Source organism: Aythya marila (genome assembly GCF_965140915.1).
Source record: "Aythya marila genome assembly, chromosome: 8".
Taxonomy (NCBI): Eukaryota; Metazoa; Chordata; class Aves; order Anseriformes; family Anatidae; genus Aythya; species Aythya marila.
Window position 1 is genome coordinate 29,092,018 of NC_139049.1, and position 19,100 is coordinate 29,111,117.

General features: G+C 40.4%; 1 protein-coding gene across 3 annotated transcripts in view; it reads left to right on the top strand.

Annotated features, from left to right (window-relative positions):
- The first annotated feature begins 382 nt into the window (after positions 1–382).
- The window catches only part of HOOK1 (hook microtubule tethering protein 1), a 38,715-nt gene continuing 19,997 nt past the window's right edge, over positions 383–19,100 (top strand). Inside the window, exons 1-4 of one of the 3 annotated variants that reach the window (XM_082766104.1) lie at positions 383–505; positions 15,656–15,741; positions 17,574–17,646; positions 17,974–18,024. In XM_082766104.1, coding sequence (XP_082622230.1) covers positions 15,719–15,741; positions 17,574–17,646; positions 17,974–18,024 — 147 coding nt within the window. In that variant the 5' untranslated portion in view covers positions 383–505; positions 15,656–15,718. Of the gene's footprint in view, positions 506–9,009; positions 9,130–15,655; positions 15,742–17,573; positions 17,647–17,973; positions 18,025–19,100 lie in introns of those variants that run through there. The other 2 variants (XM_082766105.1, XM_082766103.1) reach the window with 2 other exon arrangements.

The following is a 19,100-nucleotide window of genomic DNA, read 5'->3' on the forward strand; positions in this document are numbered from 1 at the left end:
AAGGAGGCCTTGGTTTTGTGCAGTGCTAACCACTCTGATCCTAACAGCATGGCACTGGAGCACATGTCGAATTTTCAGCCCTCAGGTAACACATAACTTCTTCTGGAGGAGTGGAGTGGGAGTTGGTAATATTGGAATAGAAATACACTCAGAACAAAAGTAATGCCCCTGGCATTCCTGCTGGAGCACTGATAAGCTAAACACAGCTCTTTTCAAAGACTAATAACCGGATGGGATTTGTAGCATAAACAATGCTCCTTGTTAGTCACCAGTCCCTAGGGCATCTTCCTCACTTTGTTAGAGAGAGATCGGCAACAAATGAAATGCTGTATGTGATTTCCTGCCCTGGGTATGCATGCATGCTCTCATGACAGTGTGATAGCTGTCATTTATTATTTATCTAAGTATGCATACACATCTACAGTGTGATTTAATTACTTACTAAAGGTGCCAGACTGACAGGCAGAAGCTGGAGACGTTCCCTTATCCAGAGAACTGACATGGGGTAAGTAACGGCATCCTTCTCGGGCGGTTCTACTAAAATGCTTCACCCCAAAGGACACCCCAAATACCTGAATGTAGCTCATTCTCTCCACCCTTTTCCCAGCTACTCTGCTCAACTTGTTAGATCCATAAAGGCTGCTAACGAGGATGTCAGTTATTCCTGCCAGTGACTCTGGTTTTTAGACAGGAATGTTTATCCACTAGAAAATCCGTTTGAACACATGAAATTATTTTAGCTAGGTTACTCAAGCATTTGATTAGTACTAACTCAAAATATGATCAGAATTATTTTAATACAGAGTTGAAACTGCCCCTAACGAAATAATAGCAAAAAGGTTGTAGACTTTCTATGAAATGAACCCAGATTCCCTTTTACTTGCCACGGATTGTATGCATAGAGCTATGTCTCTTTTGCAGTCACTGATGCCCTTACACAACAGGCAGACTAGTCTTGGAAACTGGATGCTAAATTCTGCACTGTTTGCATAAATAGGATTTTGTTTTCATTCTTTATGTCACTCAAGCTATTAGTGTTCAGTTACCATTACAGTTCACGTAGTCAAATAGTCCCATCAAAAGCAACAGGTCTGTTCACACCAACCACATGTATTACTGCATTATTAATTCCCAGTTTTCCACATAAAGTTTCTTATTCTGTTTCCCAAATGTCTACCTAACCAAAAATCAGGATCAAGACATACAAAGATGTGAAATAACTCTTCCTGGCGGTGTTTTGGAGTAGGGCTTATATAATGACTTATCTGACACAAACCAAGGGGTTTAGGACTGAGGTGGAGCTTTGCATTACGAATTCTCAGTGTGTCCCAGCTCCAACCTAATTCCATCCTGGGAAATAAGAGCAGTGAAGACTGACTGCTGGATACACAACACGTAGGCAGGCTTTACAGTGTTCTGCTAAAATGGAGATGTAGGTTATCAGAGCTGCTACTAACATGTTCCTAAGCAAGAGCAAAGCATATCAGACCAGCTGTCAGTGAATTGCATCAGGAAATCAGGAGAGAAATCTCTTTAAATGGAAATGCAAGTAAATGGCTAGTAAAACCAGACTATTAAAATTTTTATCTTAAAGAATGATCCAAGCACAAAATGTAGTTTTGTTGAAAATGCCGATTAAAATAGTTGTAACCTGTCTGGCACTGCTTAGAATGAGCAACCTGCTAAAAGGAGGCTCAGTCCACCTGCGGTAGGAGTTGGCTTTCATTCTGGAACACAGAATCTTAGAAATCTGAATAAAATGTGTTCAAGATTCTTAGGCAGATTGAAGTTTATTTTCAAAGTAAAAAAGTAAAATGACATTGGTATAAAAGTGATAGGAAATTTGAGCTTGTTTTTTTCATGCATGCAAACTTGTTGTATTCAGTGTGTAAATGATAGAGTGAATATCAACAACTGTGTTTTGGACATTTCCATGGCATTTAATAGCACTTGATAGCTGTGACATTTTAGTGTAGTGTTTCTATTTTTCAACACAGACCTTTCTTCTTCAACTAGAGAATACTACTCTGTATTCAAACACTTTTATATTTTAGTGATTTTTTTATACCATTGTATAGATGTTAGGGAAACAATGATCTTTAATAACTGACCTGTTAACTTTCAACTGAAAAATAATGGAAATGAACCAGATATTATGATTTCACTCAGCTAATCTTGTATACTGATTATATGCTTTTGAATAATAAGATAATGGTATATAATAGGTGCCAGGGAACATACAGTTTTGAAAATTATTTTCTCTTTAGAGAGATGAGAGATATTACCACAATTAGTTTCTGTGTGCAAGACACCAGTACCCTGGCACACAATCAGTCTAAAGGGGTTACTTTTTTCTGGAAATTATTTTCATTTTTTACCCCCCAATCCTCAAAAAAAAAAAAAAAAAAAAAAAAAAAAAAAAAAAAAAGCTCATGAGCTCACTCACAGAACAGTCCTGGAAAAAGATGTGGTGAAAACTGGAGGTAGCTGATGCACAGTTTTAATTACAAGCAAGGATATTTAATGATCAGAATCTACAAACCAAATGGTCTTGTTGGGATGTAAGCTCACCTGCCAAATACTCCTTAGCCAAATGAAGTCACAACACTGCACTGCCTTTTCAATGTTCCTGTGGAAACAGGATTTGAGAAAGCGAATGTGGATTTGTTTCTGACAAGTTATGTCATATTTCATGTCCTAGGACTGATTATCTTGTTACTAGCTCAAACTGAAATTGTATCTGAGAAATGTAATATGTATGAGCTCGCCTAGCCAGGAGCTGCTACCATGACAGTGCAAACAGTTCCGTGATGTCAATTCACGTCAGCGAGCTAATACCAGAATTGCCAAAGCCCCTTTTCACGTGTGACCTTGTCCACTGAAAAAAAAAGATAAGAGTACCAAAATAGAAGTGCAGATATCTGTGAGAATGTAAACAAAAAGCCTAAAATAGAAAAGGACAGATAGGAGATTGACAAATGTTAAGAAAACAACTGAGGCAGGCAGAGAGCATGTTAGGAAGAAAGGCTGCGGTGAGACAGTGAGGTCCTGTGGAGAAGAAATGATGTCACAGAAATGTAAATACTTTGTCCCCAAAAGTCACTGTTCGTAATAATTCCTGATTCTGAGATATATTCCTGAGATGACTGAGGTAGATTGTGTAGATCAGTTCTTAAAGATGTTGAATATTTTTTCCTGCTGTATGAAGCCAAAAGGTACAATTACAAAGCTCTGGTCACTTTCTTTTGTACAAATGTAGTTTGTTAGTTTTCCAGCCCCAGCCTACTTTGTTTCTAGTATAGCTTATTAAGGAACTTACTGGGATTTCAGAACTTCTGTTTCTGTGGCATTATTTCTATATTATCTCTAGCCATCCCCCTTGAGTGGGAATTACGGAACACTAAGGCAGAGATAATCTGTCATTCACCGCATTAATCTTTTCTATTTCTTTAAGGAGTGATCAGGTAGGATAGTTCTAGTATAGTCTGTCTTGCCTTCTCGACCCTGCAAAGTGAATTTCCTTTCCCCAGGAGAACTGAGAGACAGTGGAGTGGCCAGACACACTAACATACATGGTTTGAAAAGAACCCACATTTCTGCAGAGTCTGTGAATCTTATAAATACTGAGTAAGGAACTTCACAATGGCTTCAAATCAAGCCCAAGCAGCCTCTCTGTCTATTCAGCTCCTTTCCCCTTCTCTTCTTTATCTAATAAAAGACAAAAAAAACTTATAGGGGTACCCTACCATGCCTTGTGCATGAGATTAGCAATAGATTCCTACTTTGCACTTCTGCCCTCCTGGCAGCCAGGGCACACTGCTGGCTCCCGCTGAGCCTCTGAGCACCAGCACCCCCAGGTTCCTCTCTGCAGGGCTGCTCTCCAGCCACTTGTCTCCCAGGCTTTGCCTGTGTGCAGCACTGCTCTGTCCCAGGTGCAGAATCCAGCATCTACCCTCATTAAATTTCATGCTATTAACAATTGTCCATTACTCCTAGGTATCAAGATTGCTCTGCAAGGCCTCTCATCCCTCCAGAGTTAACAGCACCTCCCAGTTTAGTATCATCAGCAAACTTTAAATAATATTTGTAAAAGCACTTGCTTTTTTTTTTTTTTTTTTTTTTTTTTTTCTGAAACTACCATAGTAAACTAAATCTACTAGAATAATAACAGAATAATTGTGATGTTATTGTATAATATGTGTAGACGCATTTGTATCCTGTGTACAAACTCACTGTATTGTGTGGGCTAAGATAACTATACCAGCAATTTTGTGATCAAGGACCCTAGAAATTACTCCAGTCAAAACTTGTCATTGTAAGATAGGCTACAAATGCCAGTCTAAGCTGTCATAGTTTTAATGAGATGACTTACAGTTTCTTACCGCCATGAAGTCTGTGGGGATCAAAGAAAATACTCATTGAGTTAAGATGTGCTAAGAAAAGTGTGAAGAGGAGCATAAATGGCTCAGGAGTTCCAGGAATCCCACTGGCTTAAACAGTCTTTTATTAAAAGTAAGTGTTCTCATAGCTGAATGACTTCCAAGAAGGGCCTCAAGTGATGATAGTATTTCCATCAGATACGAAAATATTTGAAAGATGCTTATTCCATGTGGAGATATTTCCACCTTTCAGAAAAGCCCAAATACAAACTCCCTTGATGAATATACTCTCATAAAAGCATTAATTTTCAGAATTATAAAATATCCAGAATTCCTACTTTATATATATATATATATATATATATATATATATATATATATATATAATGAATGCATTTATAATGCTTTTCATCTCCTGTAATCCTGTAACAGACAAAATATTTCAGAGTATTTTACCGAATAGATAGTTCAGTTACATACTGAAAGATTTCCCTCAGGGCATAATTGATCTGTAAGGTATTGCAGAGCATCTTTAAAGTGGGGTCTTAGTGGGATCTCCTTTGAAACTAGACAGCTACCCCAGTAGTACTTCAGTCATCAGGGCTATATATATTTTTTTCTACTGTTTCTCTTTTGTTTTGCTTTTCCTTTCTTTTTATTTCCTCAAGATGTTTTGCTCAGAAATAAGAGGTAAGCCAGATAGTGGTAAGGTAACCTCAACCACTCTCTGCTCTGGGAGTTGCTGCTCTTGTAAAATGCAGGTCATGGTGAGATTGGAAAGCAATAATGAAGTTAGCTGTTCCCCCAACTCTTTCACCAGTGCCCCAGAAGGAGTACACAGTGGATTGGTATGACTAATCCAGTTGGCACAGGTCTCTGGTTACTTTACAACAAGCCATGGGGGTAAAGCAGTGATCACAAGACTGTCATCGCTGATTGCCTCTGACCTGCAGCTTTGGAAGCCTGTTCTGTTTCTGGTACATTCAGGAGACACGTACCTGTGTGAGACGAGTAAAGTATTGATGAAATTTTCAGTTCATATTAGAACCAAGAAATCTTATTCTATGACTTTTACATTTGATGAATAATCCTTGTTTGACTATAACAACTTCTAAGTTGTTATAATCCACATTTTGGGAATAAACAGATAGCCAATGCCTTTTTAATGAAAGTATTAAGACTTTCAATATAGATCGAACTTGATTCAAAAGGCAGTGGAAGTATATATACAAAAAAGATGTAATTGTGATGGGACATGAAGGGACATGTGGCCCAAGAAATACAGCAGGCATTAGGAATCTTACAGTATTTTGTATTCTGTAATAATTAACTGCATAAATCTGGGTAATTGGTTAGTTTCTAGTTTTTTCATCTGAAAATTTCAAATGTGTTGGTCCCATAGAACATCAAAGAGGCTTACTTGATGCTTCTGAAGCTTTTGAAAGATGGCAGAGAAGTATAGACTTTCACAAATTGTATCAGTGAAACTACTAAATATGACAGAAAAGCTGAGATTCATTTTTCAACTCATGTATTCTGTCAAGAAATGTGCAAGTTACATAACTAACCACCAAGTGTCACTGTTTGGTATTTTTCATTCTAATGTATTTGTTTCCAAGCACTTAAAAAATCCCTACTAGTTGCAGTCCTCTAAATGAGGATTTTTGAACAAGAACAAGAATATTGTTAAACTACGAGAGATGTGTATTTGCCACAAGAGCTATGGGAAATTCAAGTGTCTGAATATATGGCTTTCTTGAGGAAGCTACCAAAATGTACTGTCTGAATTAAATATCATTCATATTATTGGACATAATGCAAATCCCAATGAAAATCAAGAAGTCTTAACAATCTGATTTTTTTTTTTATTTATTTTTTTTTGCCTAGCAATTTAAATTATTGTAGCAAATGCCATTCTTTATTGTAGACATCCCTCACTAAGCGACCGCCAGTCACTTTTTTCAAGCAGGATGCATTATCAAGGGGAGTGAATGCATTTTAAATAAGTGAGAAGAAACTTAGCCTGATTTTAAAATGTTGTTAACAGCAGACATTAGGCATTGTGAGACTGAACTGAAGTCCTGGTGTGAGGAGCCAAGCTAGTCTTCCCTGTCTCTGGAATGTTAACATAGGTAATAGTCTTTTACCTTGGTTGGCACAAAACCAGAATTTGATGACAGACGTTCAAGTGGGCTGCAGTTCATGGAGAAATTTTCCAGCTAGGTTTAAAAACTAAACCCAAATCACCCACATTACTTACATAACTTCCCTTTGTTATTATTTCTTCTACCCCACAGCTGAACTCTAAGCACAGTGCCAGTGTTCCTGATGTGCTTGTGTATAGCTGCAGTTGGAAAGATGTAAAATAGCTACACAGATTGGTATTGGTAGTTCTCTGTAGAGTTCCTTAAGATTTAAGTGTAATGTTCCTTGGAAATGTCCTCACAGTGTGCCAGTACTAATTTATTTCAGCAAGCACTCAATTATGTGGAGTCATCCCTCTGAAGAGGATGCAAAAACCAGGAGCGCAAGGGTAAACCAATCTCTTCTGACATAATCCCAATTACCAAACTGAACAGCCTGCTTTTTCTTTCAGACTAGTGTTTGTGCTACAGATTACATCCAATCTCCCTGTACTCTACAATCTGTACCATCTTTCCCACATAACCATCTCATGTGAAAAATTTCAGGATGCTTTTGAACTAGAAGCAATCCTGAAATAGGGCTTTTAGGCCTTGGCTGGTTCTGATTAAGCTCCACCCTTCCCTTTTGTCAGTACTGTACAGCCCTCTAGAGGAGAAATATTCTCTTAATTATTTTTTGCATTTGTGGAAGATGATCCCTACTGAAACAGAGTATGTCATTAGGACCCTGAGTGCACTAATAGGCATTAGTGGCCTCAGTGGGTACCTCTCTCCACACCCTCTGCCATGGGCCCAGAAATTCTATTTAAGCTCAGCCCTGGGCCTTCAGCTCACTCTCAGCTGTGGATTTTGCTGATCTGAACTGTGACCTTTGGAATGAATTCCCAGCTTGACTTCAGAACTGCTTGGTCATGGTGCTGATCATGGGACTGTGTCTGACCCTGACTGGTGGGTTGCCTTCCTGGCTTTACCGTGTACTTGCCTCATTTCCATGAACTTGCCCGATACCCTGCATTTACGGTTGATCATCCCTGAACCTGCACATTTTACCTGTACTGCTGAGGTACTGAGGGACATGGCCCCAGCTGGTGCATTCCCTGCCCTGGTGGCTCTGTTCCTGGTTAAGTCCAGGTTTCCTGGAAAGCTGCTGCCTTCTGCTGTTCCCTGGCACGTGTAGCATAAACCCAGGAAAGAGGAAGTGTCTTTAGAAACCATATAAAGAAAGTGAAGGTGTGGGATGCTGAATCTGTAGAGAAAAAGCATATGAAATCAACAGGAAGACATGGAGAATTACGTGCTTGCGGGAAGTGAGTAGGATACTGCATAAAGATGTGGGTGGGAATGACATGACACCATGAAGGGAAAGGAGGTAAAGTACCAAAAGGAAGGAACAGTAACCAAATGAAGAGGTCTAAAAGAAAATTTTTAAAAAAGCTAATAGAAATTATAAAAGAGGACAAATATGAATATAAATGTTCTTAACAGTACAAATCCTAGTATAGAAGTCTGTGGGACTTTATTCAAATAACCTGTTACTCATTATTCTGTTTTTAATGATAGCCTTTATCACTGCGGGATGGCGTTACGAGGGGAAATAGTTATGTAAATGCTGTCTACTTCATGCATTGCAATTTTAATCTTTCACACAAAGTGGAATCAGTAACAGAGGATTAAAGCATGTATCTTAATAAGTAGAACAGCCAAAAAAAAGTATATGTAAGACCCTTAACAGGTATTACTTAAGTTGCTTGGTAGACCCTCTTAACACATTCATGAAAGTGGTAATGTCATTGTGGATATTTCAATAACAACAGGTGTCCGTAAGAATCTTTATAATCTTTACAAGAATCTTTATAAAACTGAATCAATCAAAAAAAAAAAACAAAAAACAAAAAACATGAACTTGTAAGGGAGGCAAAAATTTACAGTTCTTGTGCTAAAACAGCAGAGGGACAGAATAATTGTTTTGCCTTAGTGTAAGGTATTTAAGCTTTTCTCTGGAGCATTTGAGGCAGGATATTACAAGACCCTGAACCAGATGTTGGAGAAACATTAACATAGACGGGGAAGGCAGAACTCTTGGAGGAGAGTTGACAGCATCTCCTCAGGCTTGTGCTTCAGCACTTTCCACCCTTTGCCTCCCCAAAAAGAAAGAATGTAAAGATTTTTTTTTATTGGTATTTTCGCCTCGTTTACAGGTTTACAGGCCGATACAGCCACGCTGACCCCCCCAGCCCGTGGCACTGGGACCCCCCAGCCCGGCCCCCGCCGCCATCTTGTGGCAGCACCGGCGGCCGCGGGGCGCCGACCGGGCACCACTAACACCTGCGGGCAGCGCTGAGGGAGCGGCGGCGTTCCCGCCCCCTTGCGAATCCCCCCCGGCGATTGGCTCGGAGAGCGCCACCTCCTGCCTGTGATTGGTCCATCCCGCTGCCACTCCGGGCGTTTGAAGGCAGGGGCGGGTGTGGGCGCTGACAGGGTCGCCCCTCCCTCCCTCCGCCCGGGGCCCGTCACGTCAGCGGCGCGGCGGTCGGCGGGGAGGCCCAGCCGCCGCCATGGAGGCGAAACCCGCGGACCTGCGGCTCTGCGACAGCCTCATCCTCTGGGTGAGCGCCGCCTCGGGCCCTCCCGCCGCCGGGGCGTCGAGGGCTGGCCGGTGGTGCGGCCTCGGCGTCGCCCGGAGGGGTGGGGGAGGCTCGTGAGGGGGGCGGCCGTTGGGAGCGGCGCGAGGGCACCGTTGCCATGGTGACGGGGGGGGGGGGGCGGTGTGAGGGGTCCTGAGGGGGCTGTGAGGCGCTGGAGGGGGCCCCACAAGGGGTCGGGGGGCTCCATAAGGGGCTGAGGAGGTCCTGAGGGGTCCTGTGGGGTCCTGTGGGGTCCTGTGGGGCCGGGGAGGCTTTGAGGGGCCCCCTCAGTAAGGAAATGGTGGGTTGGGGGCGAGGCTGTGATGGCACGGCTGTAATGACAGGGCCCGCACGATGAATTTCCTTCTCCAGCCGCTAAAAGGCCCCTGCAGGACTGGCAGCCTGCAGAAGGGCCTGTGGTAGCCTGTAGGCCCAAGCTGTGGTTCCACAGCCGTGGCTTCCATGGGGAAACCACTCCGTAATTAACAATAGTAATAAATACACTTAATTAATTCGGCTGACAGGAGCGGAAACCTCAGGACTCGGTTGCAGGTTTTGGTTGGGCAGAGCGTTGCTCACAGCCAGGTGCAGTGTGCTGACGTGGGTGTCGCTGCATGTGCGAGAAGCACGTTCTGCTTGGGTTCAGCTGTCGGGCTCGCTTGCTTTGTCCCTCGTCCTTTCTGAGTTTCTTCTGCGCTCATCCGTAATTTTAGTCTTGCAGATGCCAATGTTTTAGGAGAGAGTGAGCTGTGTTACACAGAACTCGTGTGGCAAAGGCCAGAAATACTTGGCACTATCAGCCTCTCTAGAAATAACAGGTATTCTTCCTGTGCAAAACGTAAACAGAGGAGAGAAGAGAACATTTGAGAAGCATTGTGGAGATCCAGGAATGAAATTGGCGAATGTGATAGCAGCATGTATCAGAGTTGCTGTTCCTTTTCCTCTCTGCATGACAATACAGCAGTTTTAATGCGTTTCAGTCTGTCATAAAACACTGAAAAACAATTTCTGCCTTCTTTTCTTCCTCCCATTTTCTTTTTGGTGCCCTTGAATGCCCCTAACAATTTGTTGGTTTTTAGAATTTCAGCCACCTTATGCTTACTTCTCTTCAGTTAGATTAAAAGATAAGAGAGATTTATTTATTCTTTCTCATTTTGGGCTGTTTACCCTTCTTTTCCTCGTGGTAATCAGTTAAAAATAACTCTATCATAATTATATTGCAAAATAAACCAGTGAAAGAACTTGAGCAAATACAGTCCTGAACTCTATCTTAAAATCATTTCAGCAGGGCTCAGCTGATTTATTTTTAGAATTCCTCCTTTAAAATGTATTACGTTTAATTATCCTTTTAGTATGGTCACTGTACATATCTCTAACCACATAACGGATCCTAAAGAGAATTCTAAAATAACTTCGTCAAGCCTTAAATGGAAAGGGCATTGTACAGAGTTGTTAGTGTAAATCAACATCCAACTCCCGTGTGTTCTCGTTCTGTACACAACACCTGGCAGATGCTTTGCTAGGTGTGTAGCTTTAGATCTAACACCTTCTTTCTCTGACCTACTTTACAACTTAGTAAAAAACAAGCATTAATAAAGATATATTTCAGAAGTCCTTTCAAATTGATCTTCATAGAAAATTGAATCTTGGGAAAAAAAGATTTCTGAAGTTGGGTATTTAGGGAGAGAGCAATGAAACACTCTGAAGAGAAGAGGGTTCTCTAGATCTCTGTAGCAGTAAAGGTTTTTCAGTTTGCTTCTTTAATATTACCAAGATCTGTTCCCCTTGCTTGTGACTTTCTGTGTTTCTGCTGCTATATCCTGGCTTTTCTTTAACATTAGCAGTTTTGTACTAGAAAACATGTGTTACCCAGAGATGAAAGAGAAAGTGTGAATAAAAATGTTATCTATTTGATCTAACCAATCTAATTGGTTATCTAATGTGATTGTATTTAATTTTTGTGGACCTTACAGAAAAATGGAGTGGAGTTAGATTAAACTATATAGGGAACGTGTACGAGTTTCTAAGAAAAACTGACTCAAGGAATATGTGTTGAGATTGAACTCGCAAGCCTGAAGTTGTTGCAGAAACAATTTTCTAAGTCAGAAAGACAAACTGTTTGTTAGATGTGAAGTAAACCTGAATGTTTTCCATCCCTGGGTAGGAGAGGCACGGAAGAGTTGCATTGGTGGGGCTGGCGATGCAGTACTATGGGGCAGAGTAAGAGTTCCTTGAATGTCTTCTGGCACGGCACCTCTCCAAGTCTTCTGTGTCTGCCCCCAAACTAGAGGCGGGTTCTTACACATGGGTTGGTTCTGCAAACGTCCTCTGTAGGGCTATGGCCAGCCAATGGCAATGCCTTAAAGCGTTGGTGAGGCGTGTGCTCGCCTTATGTATGCTGCAGTGTTACACCGTGTGGGTGTTCGGGTATGTATCACACATCCATAATCACTATTCATTTAATGAAGGGGGGATGGTGCTGAATGGGAAGACACATACCTGGGCACTGCAAGTACAAGTTACCGTATGGCCTCTTTCCCCCATAGCTCAGTTTGCAGGAACGCTCCTCTGCTAAAATCAGAGGCAGGGTGTGTGAAGTGCAGGACATAAGAGGTACAGGCGGCAAATGTGAGAAATGTGACGTGAGTCTATTTGTATCGAAAGGTTAATAAAAATCATGTCATGGCAAAGGCTTGATCTTGCTTGTATGGAAGCGACTGGCAAAACTGCAGCGCTTCTTTTGGATCACTGGTATGGAAACCGACTTAACTGGTTTGTTTACGGGAAAATTTTGTTTCTGTTTGGTTATGATCTTCTGGAAGTGTGTTTTAGAAATCTCATTTGAGCAAGTATAACCCAAAGCTTCACATACATAAATTAGAAGCTGCATGAGAGAACAATTTGTAAAGTGTCTCAGAAAGGAAGGAGTTTGAAAGTCTGGTGGGACTAGTTCATCCTTTCCAGATCCAGGAACAGGGTTACAGGTTTGGTGTGTTTGTTGGAGACATTTTTATAAAAGTGAACCTGCAAAAGAGTGGGTGGCTTTTATTTTTCCCTTTTTGTAGAATGTGTCAAGGTGCTCATCGGTCCTAGTGTGATTGAATGCTACATGAGAGCCGGCTGCCAGCAGCAAGTAGTGTGTTCCATGGGTGGTAATGTTCTGAGCCGGAGGATTTTCCCACTGTAGTTGTGGTCTTACTCCAGTGCCAGATGGCACCAGCAGCATTTGTAACGTTAACGTTTCTGTGGCGGAGTTGGTCCATTACAGTTCTGGGGTTAGGAGTGGGAGTGATTACTGTTACTTTAAAATATTTGTAGTATGGGTGTGAAATGCCCTGGGTCTCCTGGGTGAGACTTACGGCATACATGTGTTGGGTAGGTTTCTTGATTTCTGCTGGACACTGTGAATACATACACAGCTTGATGCACAGCTGTTCAACGGTAGAACCTTCAGCAGATGCAGAGAAAAGGCAGTAAGTGTTGCATGATAGAAAATTAAGTTTTCAAATGCATAGTTTGAATCTAGTAGCTGTATGTCTGTGAGGAAAAATATCTGCCTCTGTTGTAGTAGCAAGCACAGGGAGTGATTATGCTAGATTCGTGAAATGGACTTAAGCATGTCCTTAAGGCTGTATTTTTAGAAAAACTAATCAAATGTGAACAAAATAGCTCTGCTGCAATCCGGAAGTCTATAGTTGCCTCTGCCAACCTCCTCCCCACACCCCAACTTTTTTTGGTTTATAAAATATATTAAGAAACTGCTCTGAGTAAGTGGCTCGTCTGGCATGGGATTTGGAGAATCCATGATTAATATCTCTACTCTCATATTTTTCTGGGCGCTTATATAACTTTCAAATACGGGGAGAAACTAAGACTCCTGGTCCTGCTTTTTACTTAATTTCAATTATCTCTTTGTATTCCTGGAGGTACCGGTGTGCGCAGCGCAGTGCTGTGCGTCACAAGGTTTCCTAAGGCTTTGTTTGCTTCGACCAGCTTGGATGACCTTGATCAGAGAAGTGAAATGAGAAAACCTGTTACCCTATTTAGCAATTTCTTCAGGTTTACAAGGGTATATAACCAAGTGGCAGCGCTGCAGTGTCGTGCCATAAAGCTCTGACTTCTGGCATGCTTGGTCTTGACTTCTGTGAGCTGCTGTGCCTGCTCCCGAGTTGGCATTAAGGCTGCTATAGTATTAGAAACCAGTGCTGTCAGTCACCGCTGCTTCACTTTGTGTGCTCCTACTTAATCCTTTATGTAACCTACAAGGGATTACCGATTTGTCGCTTGCCATAATAGGGGATTTTAAAAAGACTCTTTAAATTGAAAAACAAGTGTAAAAAAACCTGTCTGCATATATTTCTCTTCTGGGCTCAGTTAGGCAGTTTCTGAAGCAAGCAAACCAATATTCAGAGTCTCTGGTCGCTCTTATAAACACAGCAAATGACTGCTTCAGATTCTCACAACTGGAAACAATACTTCTCTGCCACTCTTGTCCAAGTAGTGCCATTTCCCAAATGCACTTGACTAAGTCATTCACTGGTGGCTTTTGAAAAAGCTGAAGTGTCACAGGATGCTTGAGGAAGGTCTCATGGGATGGAGGGGTGGCTTAGGACATCGTGAGCATAATAAGTACCAGAAGTCAGTTTTCACAGTGGGCAGAGATTATGAAGGTTTGTTCGTCCTTCCATTCTATCCAACAGAAACCTTTTAACAGTATTAACAGCAAACTTTCTCCTTTTTATCCATTGTGCTAAATAAAGCTGAACTTAAAATAAAGCTTATCAGGAATTCTTTTCCTGAGTAACCAAGGACTGTTGAGTCCCTGAATGACACAGGAGGATGAGGTGGCTGTGGCAAAGCTCAGTACAGACTTGAGTTTCTGGAGAATGCAGCCGGGGAAGACTTTGTTCGCTGTTTCTTTCCGCGTGAGAAGCAGGGGGTGTGAAGTGAAGCCAGCAGATGAGCAGCTCTAACGAGAAGGGGTGTCCTGCAGAGTCTGTGAGTGCTGATATGGGGCTACGAGAAGTGCTTCAACCAAGCTCGTGGAAGAAGACAACACTGAGAGCTGTTAAAGGCAAATACCCTGTCTGTTCTCCAGGGGTTCTCCAAGACACAAACTCCTGGAGCCTGATGAAGTATTTGGCAGTTTGTGGTTGCTTCTAACAGTCAGTGGAGTGACCTGAGAACCTGGGTACCTTAGTGCCTTAAGGCTGTATAGCTTGAAACTGTTAGAATTGCATGCAGAACTTGGTAGCCTGGTAAGAGCTGCCTGTGGCTGTGTAACAGCCTGTGTATCACTGGACGATGGGATTCTTGGTTACTGTGTATAGAGCTGTCTGGTGGGTGAATGGTCCTAGCAGTGCTCTGTAAGGATGTAGAAATGAAGAAGATACTCTTCCCTGCTGTTACTTTTGGAGAAGGTAGCTGCAAGAAACTCAAGCTGATAAATCTGAATCTTTAGGGTGGGAACTGAACCTTGTTTGTGTAGTCCTAGCACAAAGGGACTTTAATTATACTTGTACCTAGAATCACTGGGCAGAATGCAAAGATTACTTATAATAATTTGTATAGAATAGATAGATAAACTTCCAATAACTAATTTGATCTGTAATCTGGTTTTATAATAGAGCTGAAAAGTGAAAACTGGGGCTTTGTTGCCTTAATCTTTAGGCAGAAATATGTAGGTGGGGTAAAATTGCATCCAGCAGTGTGCTTAAACATTAGGTAGTGTGATGCTTGTAAAATACCAGAAAAAATATATATGAATACCTGGGAAAAATGTATAGTAGATGTTACAATAGAAATTTCTTGGATATACAGCAATATTTTAAGTTGCCTATTTTAATAGGAACATTGTTACAGCAATGTTGGAATTCCTGTGTTGCCAGCTTGCACCATTTCAAATGCTTCAGTGTTTCTCAGCTGTCTTCATATCTTTGAAGTGTACAGTAGCTCTTGGATAACTGCATTAACTTTACAGTGGTTTTGCATAATTTTCTGCTTTCATTCTTAATCCCCAGATAATCTCTGGGCCCAGATAATATCTGGGCATTCTATTGGTGTTGTGACTTCTGTTACTACATACACGTAGTAAAGGACTGGAGATAATACTACGTATATGTATTTTTCTCATCAGTCTTCATTCCCTCTTTCAATGCCACTTTTTGTTTAAGTAGCATTAGAGTTCAGTGCTGCAACATAATCTGAGGAATGGATAAATACAAATTTACTTTCCTGATTATTGTTCCATAATCTGCTTCCTAATAAAAAGACTAGTGTTGAAAAGCAAAGCATAGTAATGTTAACTTTTTAAGCGACTAGTTATAATCAGCAGTCACAGATACCGAGACAATTGGGTTGGTTTAAAAGCTATGTAGTTCAAAAAGGATTTCAGGCTGCCTGAAGTAGAAAGACATACTTTTAAATGCTTGTGTCTTAAAGAGGAAGATGATAACTAGTTTGCTGTCCTTCTATCTGACTAAGAAACACAATGTTTTTCCCTCCTTAGTTGCAGACGTTCAATACTGCAGCACCTTGCAGAGATGTTCAAGACTTGACTAATGGGGTTGCCATGGCACAGGTACTTCATCAAATGTAAGTTGATACTTAAGTTCCAAGAAGAGGTATTTAGTTTCTTGAGGCTTTTCTATTTAACATGCGTGGTCATGTTAAATTAAACAAATTATGTTTAATTTAAATTTAAAAAAAATGTTTCCTACACAAACATTTATGTTATAGTTACAAATTTAGAGTAGATGGTTGATAGCAGAAAATAAAGTATGACTTTATGTTGTTATTTGGGAGATGATATACTAGTTACATAATAATGTGATAGAGTGGAGAAGAAGTTGAGGAGATATTAACTGTGGTTTTAAATTCATACGTAAGAGTAATTAGGCAAAACCTACAATCTCTTTCATTTTTTTTTTAAATCAACTGTATACCTAAGATACAGGTATCCATGGAAATCTGTGCCTCTGTGGAATGAGGAACTAAAAGTTCAAAAGTCATATCTCTGTGCTGTCTTCCTCTTGGGATTGCTCAATTGTTGCAGACTTAGAACACAAGATTTAAGTGCTAACTTATTTGTGTGGAAAAAAGAACCAGGAAACCTCAGCAGCACTGGTCCATTACTATTAAAAGCCGTTGCAGTGTACCAAACAAAAGCAAATAAATTCCATTTTTATTGGCGTGATGACAATTGGTACTGGACTGGGTGACGCATTCATTCTGAAATTTGTAGTTTCCTCAGAGAGGATTACACCACCATTCTTTGATTGAAACAAGTCATTGCTGCAACATTTGTTGGTGGTGATGACCATAACAAAAGAGAAGCCTGAACTACCACTTCCTTGCTCAAAATATGTTTTTGACTAAGATATTACTTCTAAAAATTATTTTTTAAACTTTAACAAGTTAAACTTTTTTTTTCAAGTTGACACTTTTATTTTTTTTTTAAAGTGTGCTGCATAAAGACAGCTCACTCTTTTCCTGGAGCCTGCAAAAATTGTTTGAGGATTGCCTAGTGAAGATTTGCTGAGGGTCGTTTCCCAGCATCTCTGTACTGTGTCAGTTAACTAGCTGGATGCCACTATTTCTAAAGTAGTGTGTCAGTCAAACTGCCACATCAGGACGCTAGCATAGGAAACATCAGCAGTGCTACAAGCGAAGGTCTGTAGCAGCGGTGTAGTCTAGAGGCTAGAACTCTGGCTTAGCATATATTTGTGGTACTAGGCTGACACAGGCCTCGGGCAAATTTCTTTACAAGCAAGTGGTTGATATGCATGTAGGGATAATAACTGCCTCTTATTAGGTGCTCTGAGGCCGGGGATAAACAGTGTGATGTCAAAGTTGAGATACAGTTAGGTACGCTGTGGTTGTGCTTCTTGGCAATTCAGTGTGTATAAAGTCCCCCCACCAGCAGCTTGCCTATGATGGTGAAGTGAATGTATTTCTACCCAAGGGAGCCAAAGAGATACAAAAAATATGAAATACAAGTAGATAAAACGATTTTTTTTCTTGCAAAGTGCATTTGACTAACTGTAGTGAAGGTAGAAAAATCTAAATATATAAGAGTAGGTAGCAAACTTAATGACAGCACTTTTCAAATGATAATGTTTCTGTACGGCACTGCGATCACTTGTTAAGATAATAACTGAGCATGATAAAGGCCTGTACATACTTGTGTTACCAAGTTTAGCTAGCTTGAACATCTACAGAAATTCTTCCTGCCCTGGAAGATAGTATCATAATTCAGCCAGTAGGATGGAAATTCCCTGTGACATAAGTATAATTTGCAATTTCCAAGAGTTCATGCCTCATTAGACACCCTAGTTAAACTTTCTGATGATTTAATGCTAAGTGTCTAGTACCCTATTTAATTAAATGTGTGCTTATTAATGTTTCATCATTGAATTTCATTTCAGAGATGTTGCTTGGTTTGATGCATCTTGGCTAAATCGCATTAAAGAAGATGTTGGTGACAACTGGAGAATAAAGGTAGGTATTCAGTGCTGAAGTTAATAAAAATTTTGTGGGGTTGGATATGGTGTCTTTCCTGAGTGTATCTAGCAGTCCAAAAACTACTGATCAGAATTAAGCACAGACTTTTTGAGGCTATTTTAAATGTACTTGAACTGTCTATCAATAGTTTGATTGCATTCCAATATTGTTGCATGGGGATTTTCTGTTGTGGTGTTTCTCTTCCCCTGTCATTACGTGGTCCACTCATAAAGCTGCTGTGTAAGCATTTGATTGTAAATTATTTAATTACAGTGAAATCAATAGTCTTAATAAAAACCCATAACCTTATCTTTCATCTATTAGTCTAGTAATCTGAAGAAGATACTGCAAGGAATTATGGACTACTATCATGAGGTAAGGAAAAAGCAGCAATTTTATAATTGTTCTAAAGAATAGATGTTTTCCTCTTCGACCTGGATTTTTGGGGTGTTTTTTTTATTCCCCTTGGCTAATTAATCTATTTTAAGGGCTTTTTGGATAGAAAGTATGTGATAATTATCCAGTTAAATGGGAGGTCTGAATGAACATAAAATTAGTCTGGTGCTAATACAAGTGATATGATTTTGCATATCATATATACACATGCTTGAACAGTTTACTTTAGATAGTAGGAGTATAATCTGGAAACCACGTCTCTGTCGCTGCCCAGGCACATGTCAGAAGTGCTGAACTACAGCATCCTACAGACCTTTGGGCGTATATTCATATTTGCTCTTGTCTGGTGAAGTTCAAATCCTTTTCTACACAACAGAGCATTTAGCAATCCTGGTCTTTATTCTGATACTCACCTGGAAGCTGGTAGATAAATAATGAACCCCCTGGGTACAGGAAGGATTGCAGTTTGTTCTCACTTATGCAGGACGGTGTTGTAGCCATAAAAGGGTGCTATGTTGTGACATAAACAAATGCAAAAAAAAAAAAAAAAAAAAAAAGCCCAACAACAACCCACTAACAGAAAACATTTGTTTAATGTAGTATGGAGATTGACTGCAGTTATGTAATAGGTACGGTGTAGAAAAGCTAGCTGGATCATCTTCCTGCTTCCTGGTCTCACCTGGCCTTAGTTGTGATACCAAGTGCTGAGCCATTTGTATTGTCAGGTCTGAGGCGCTCTGGATATATTTAGGTTTATGAGAAGGTTTTTGAAGGATTTGGGAGAAACTGAATTTGAGAACATTTTTAATTTCTTTTTTATCTTGCTGGTAGAAAAAAATTCTCTAATATTTGAAGCCTATTGTAGGAATTTTTAACTTACTGCTACCACTATTTTCTTGTGCAAGGGGTCATTAAAAACAGCTCAGTTAGTGCATTTTCAAAACTTGTGTTTTTGCTAGAGCAATTTCAATGAACTCTTACCAGTTTGCATAACTTCATGGCAATAAATAATTGCTGAGTGGATTGAGTATATTTCTAATGCCATTCACTTCAGA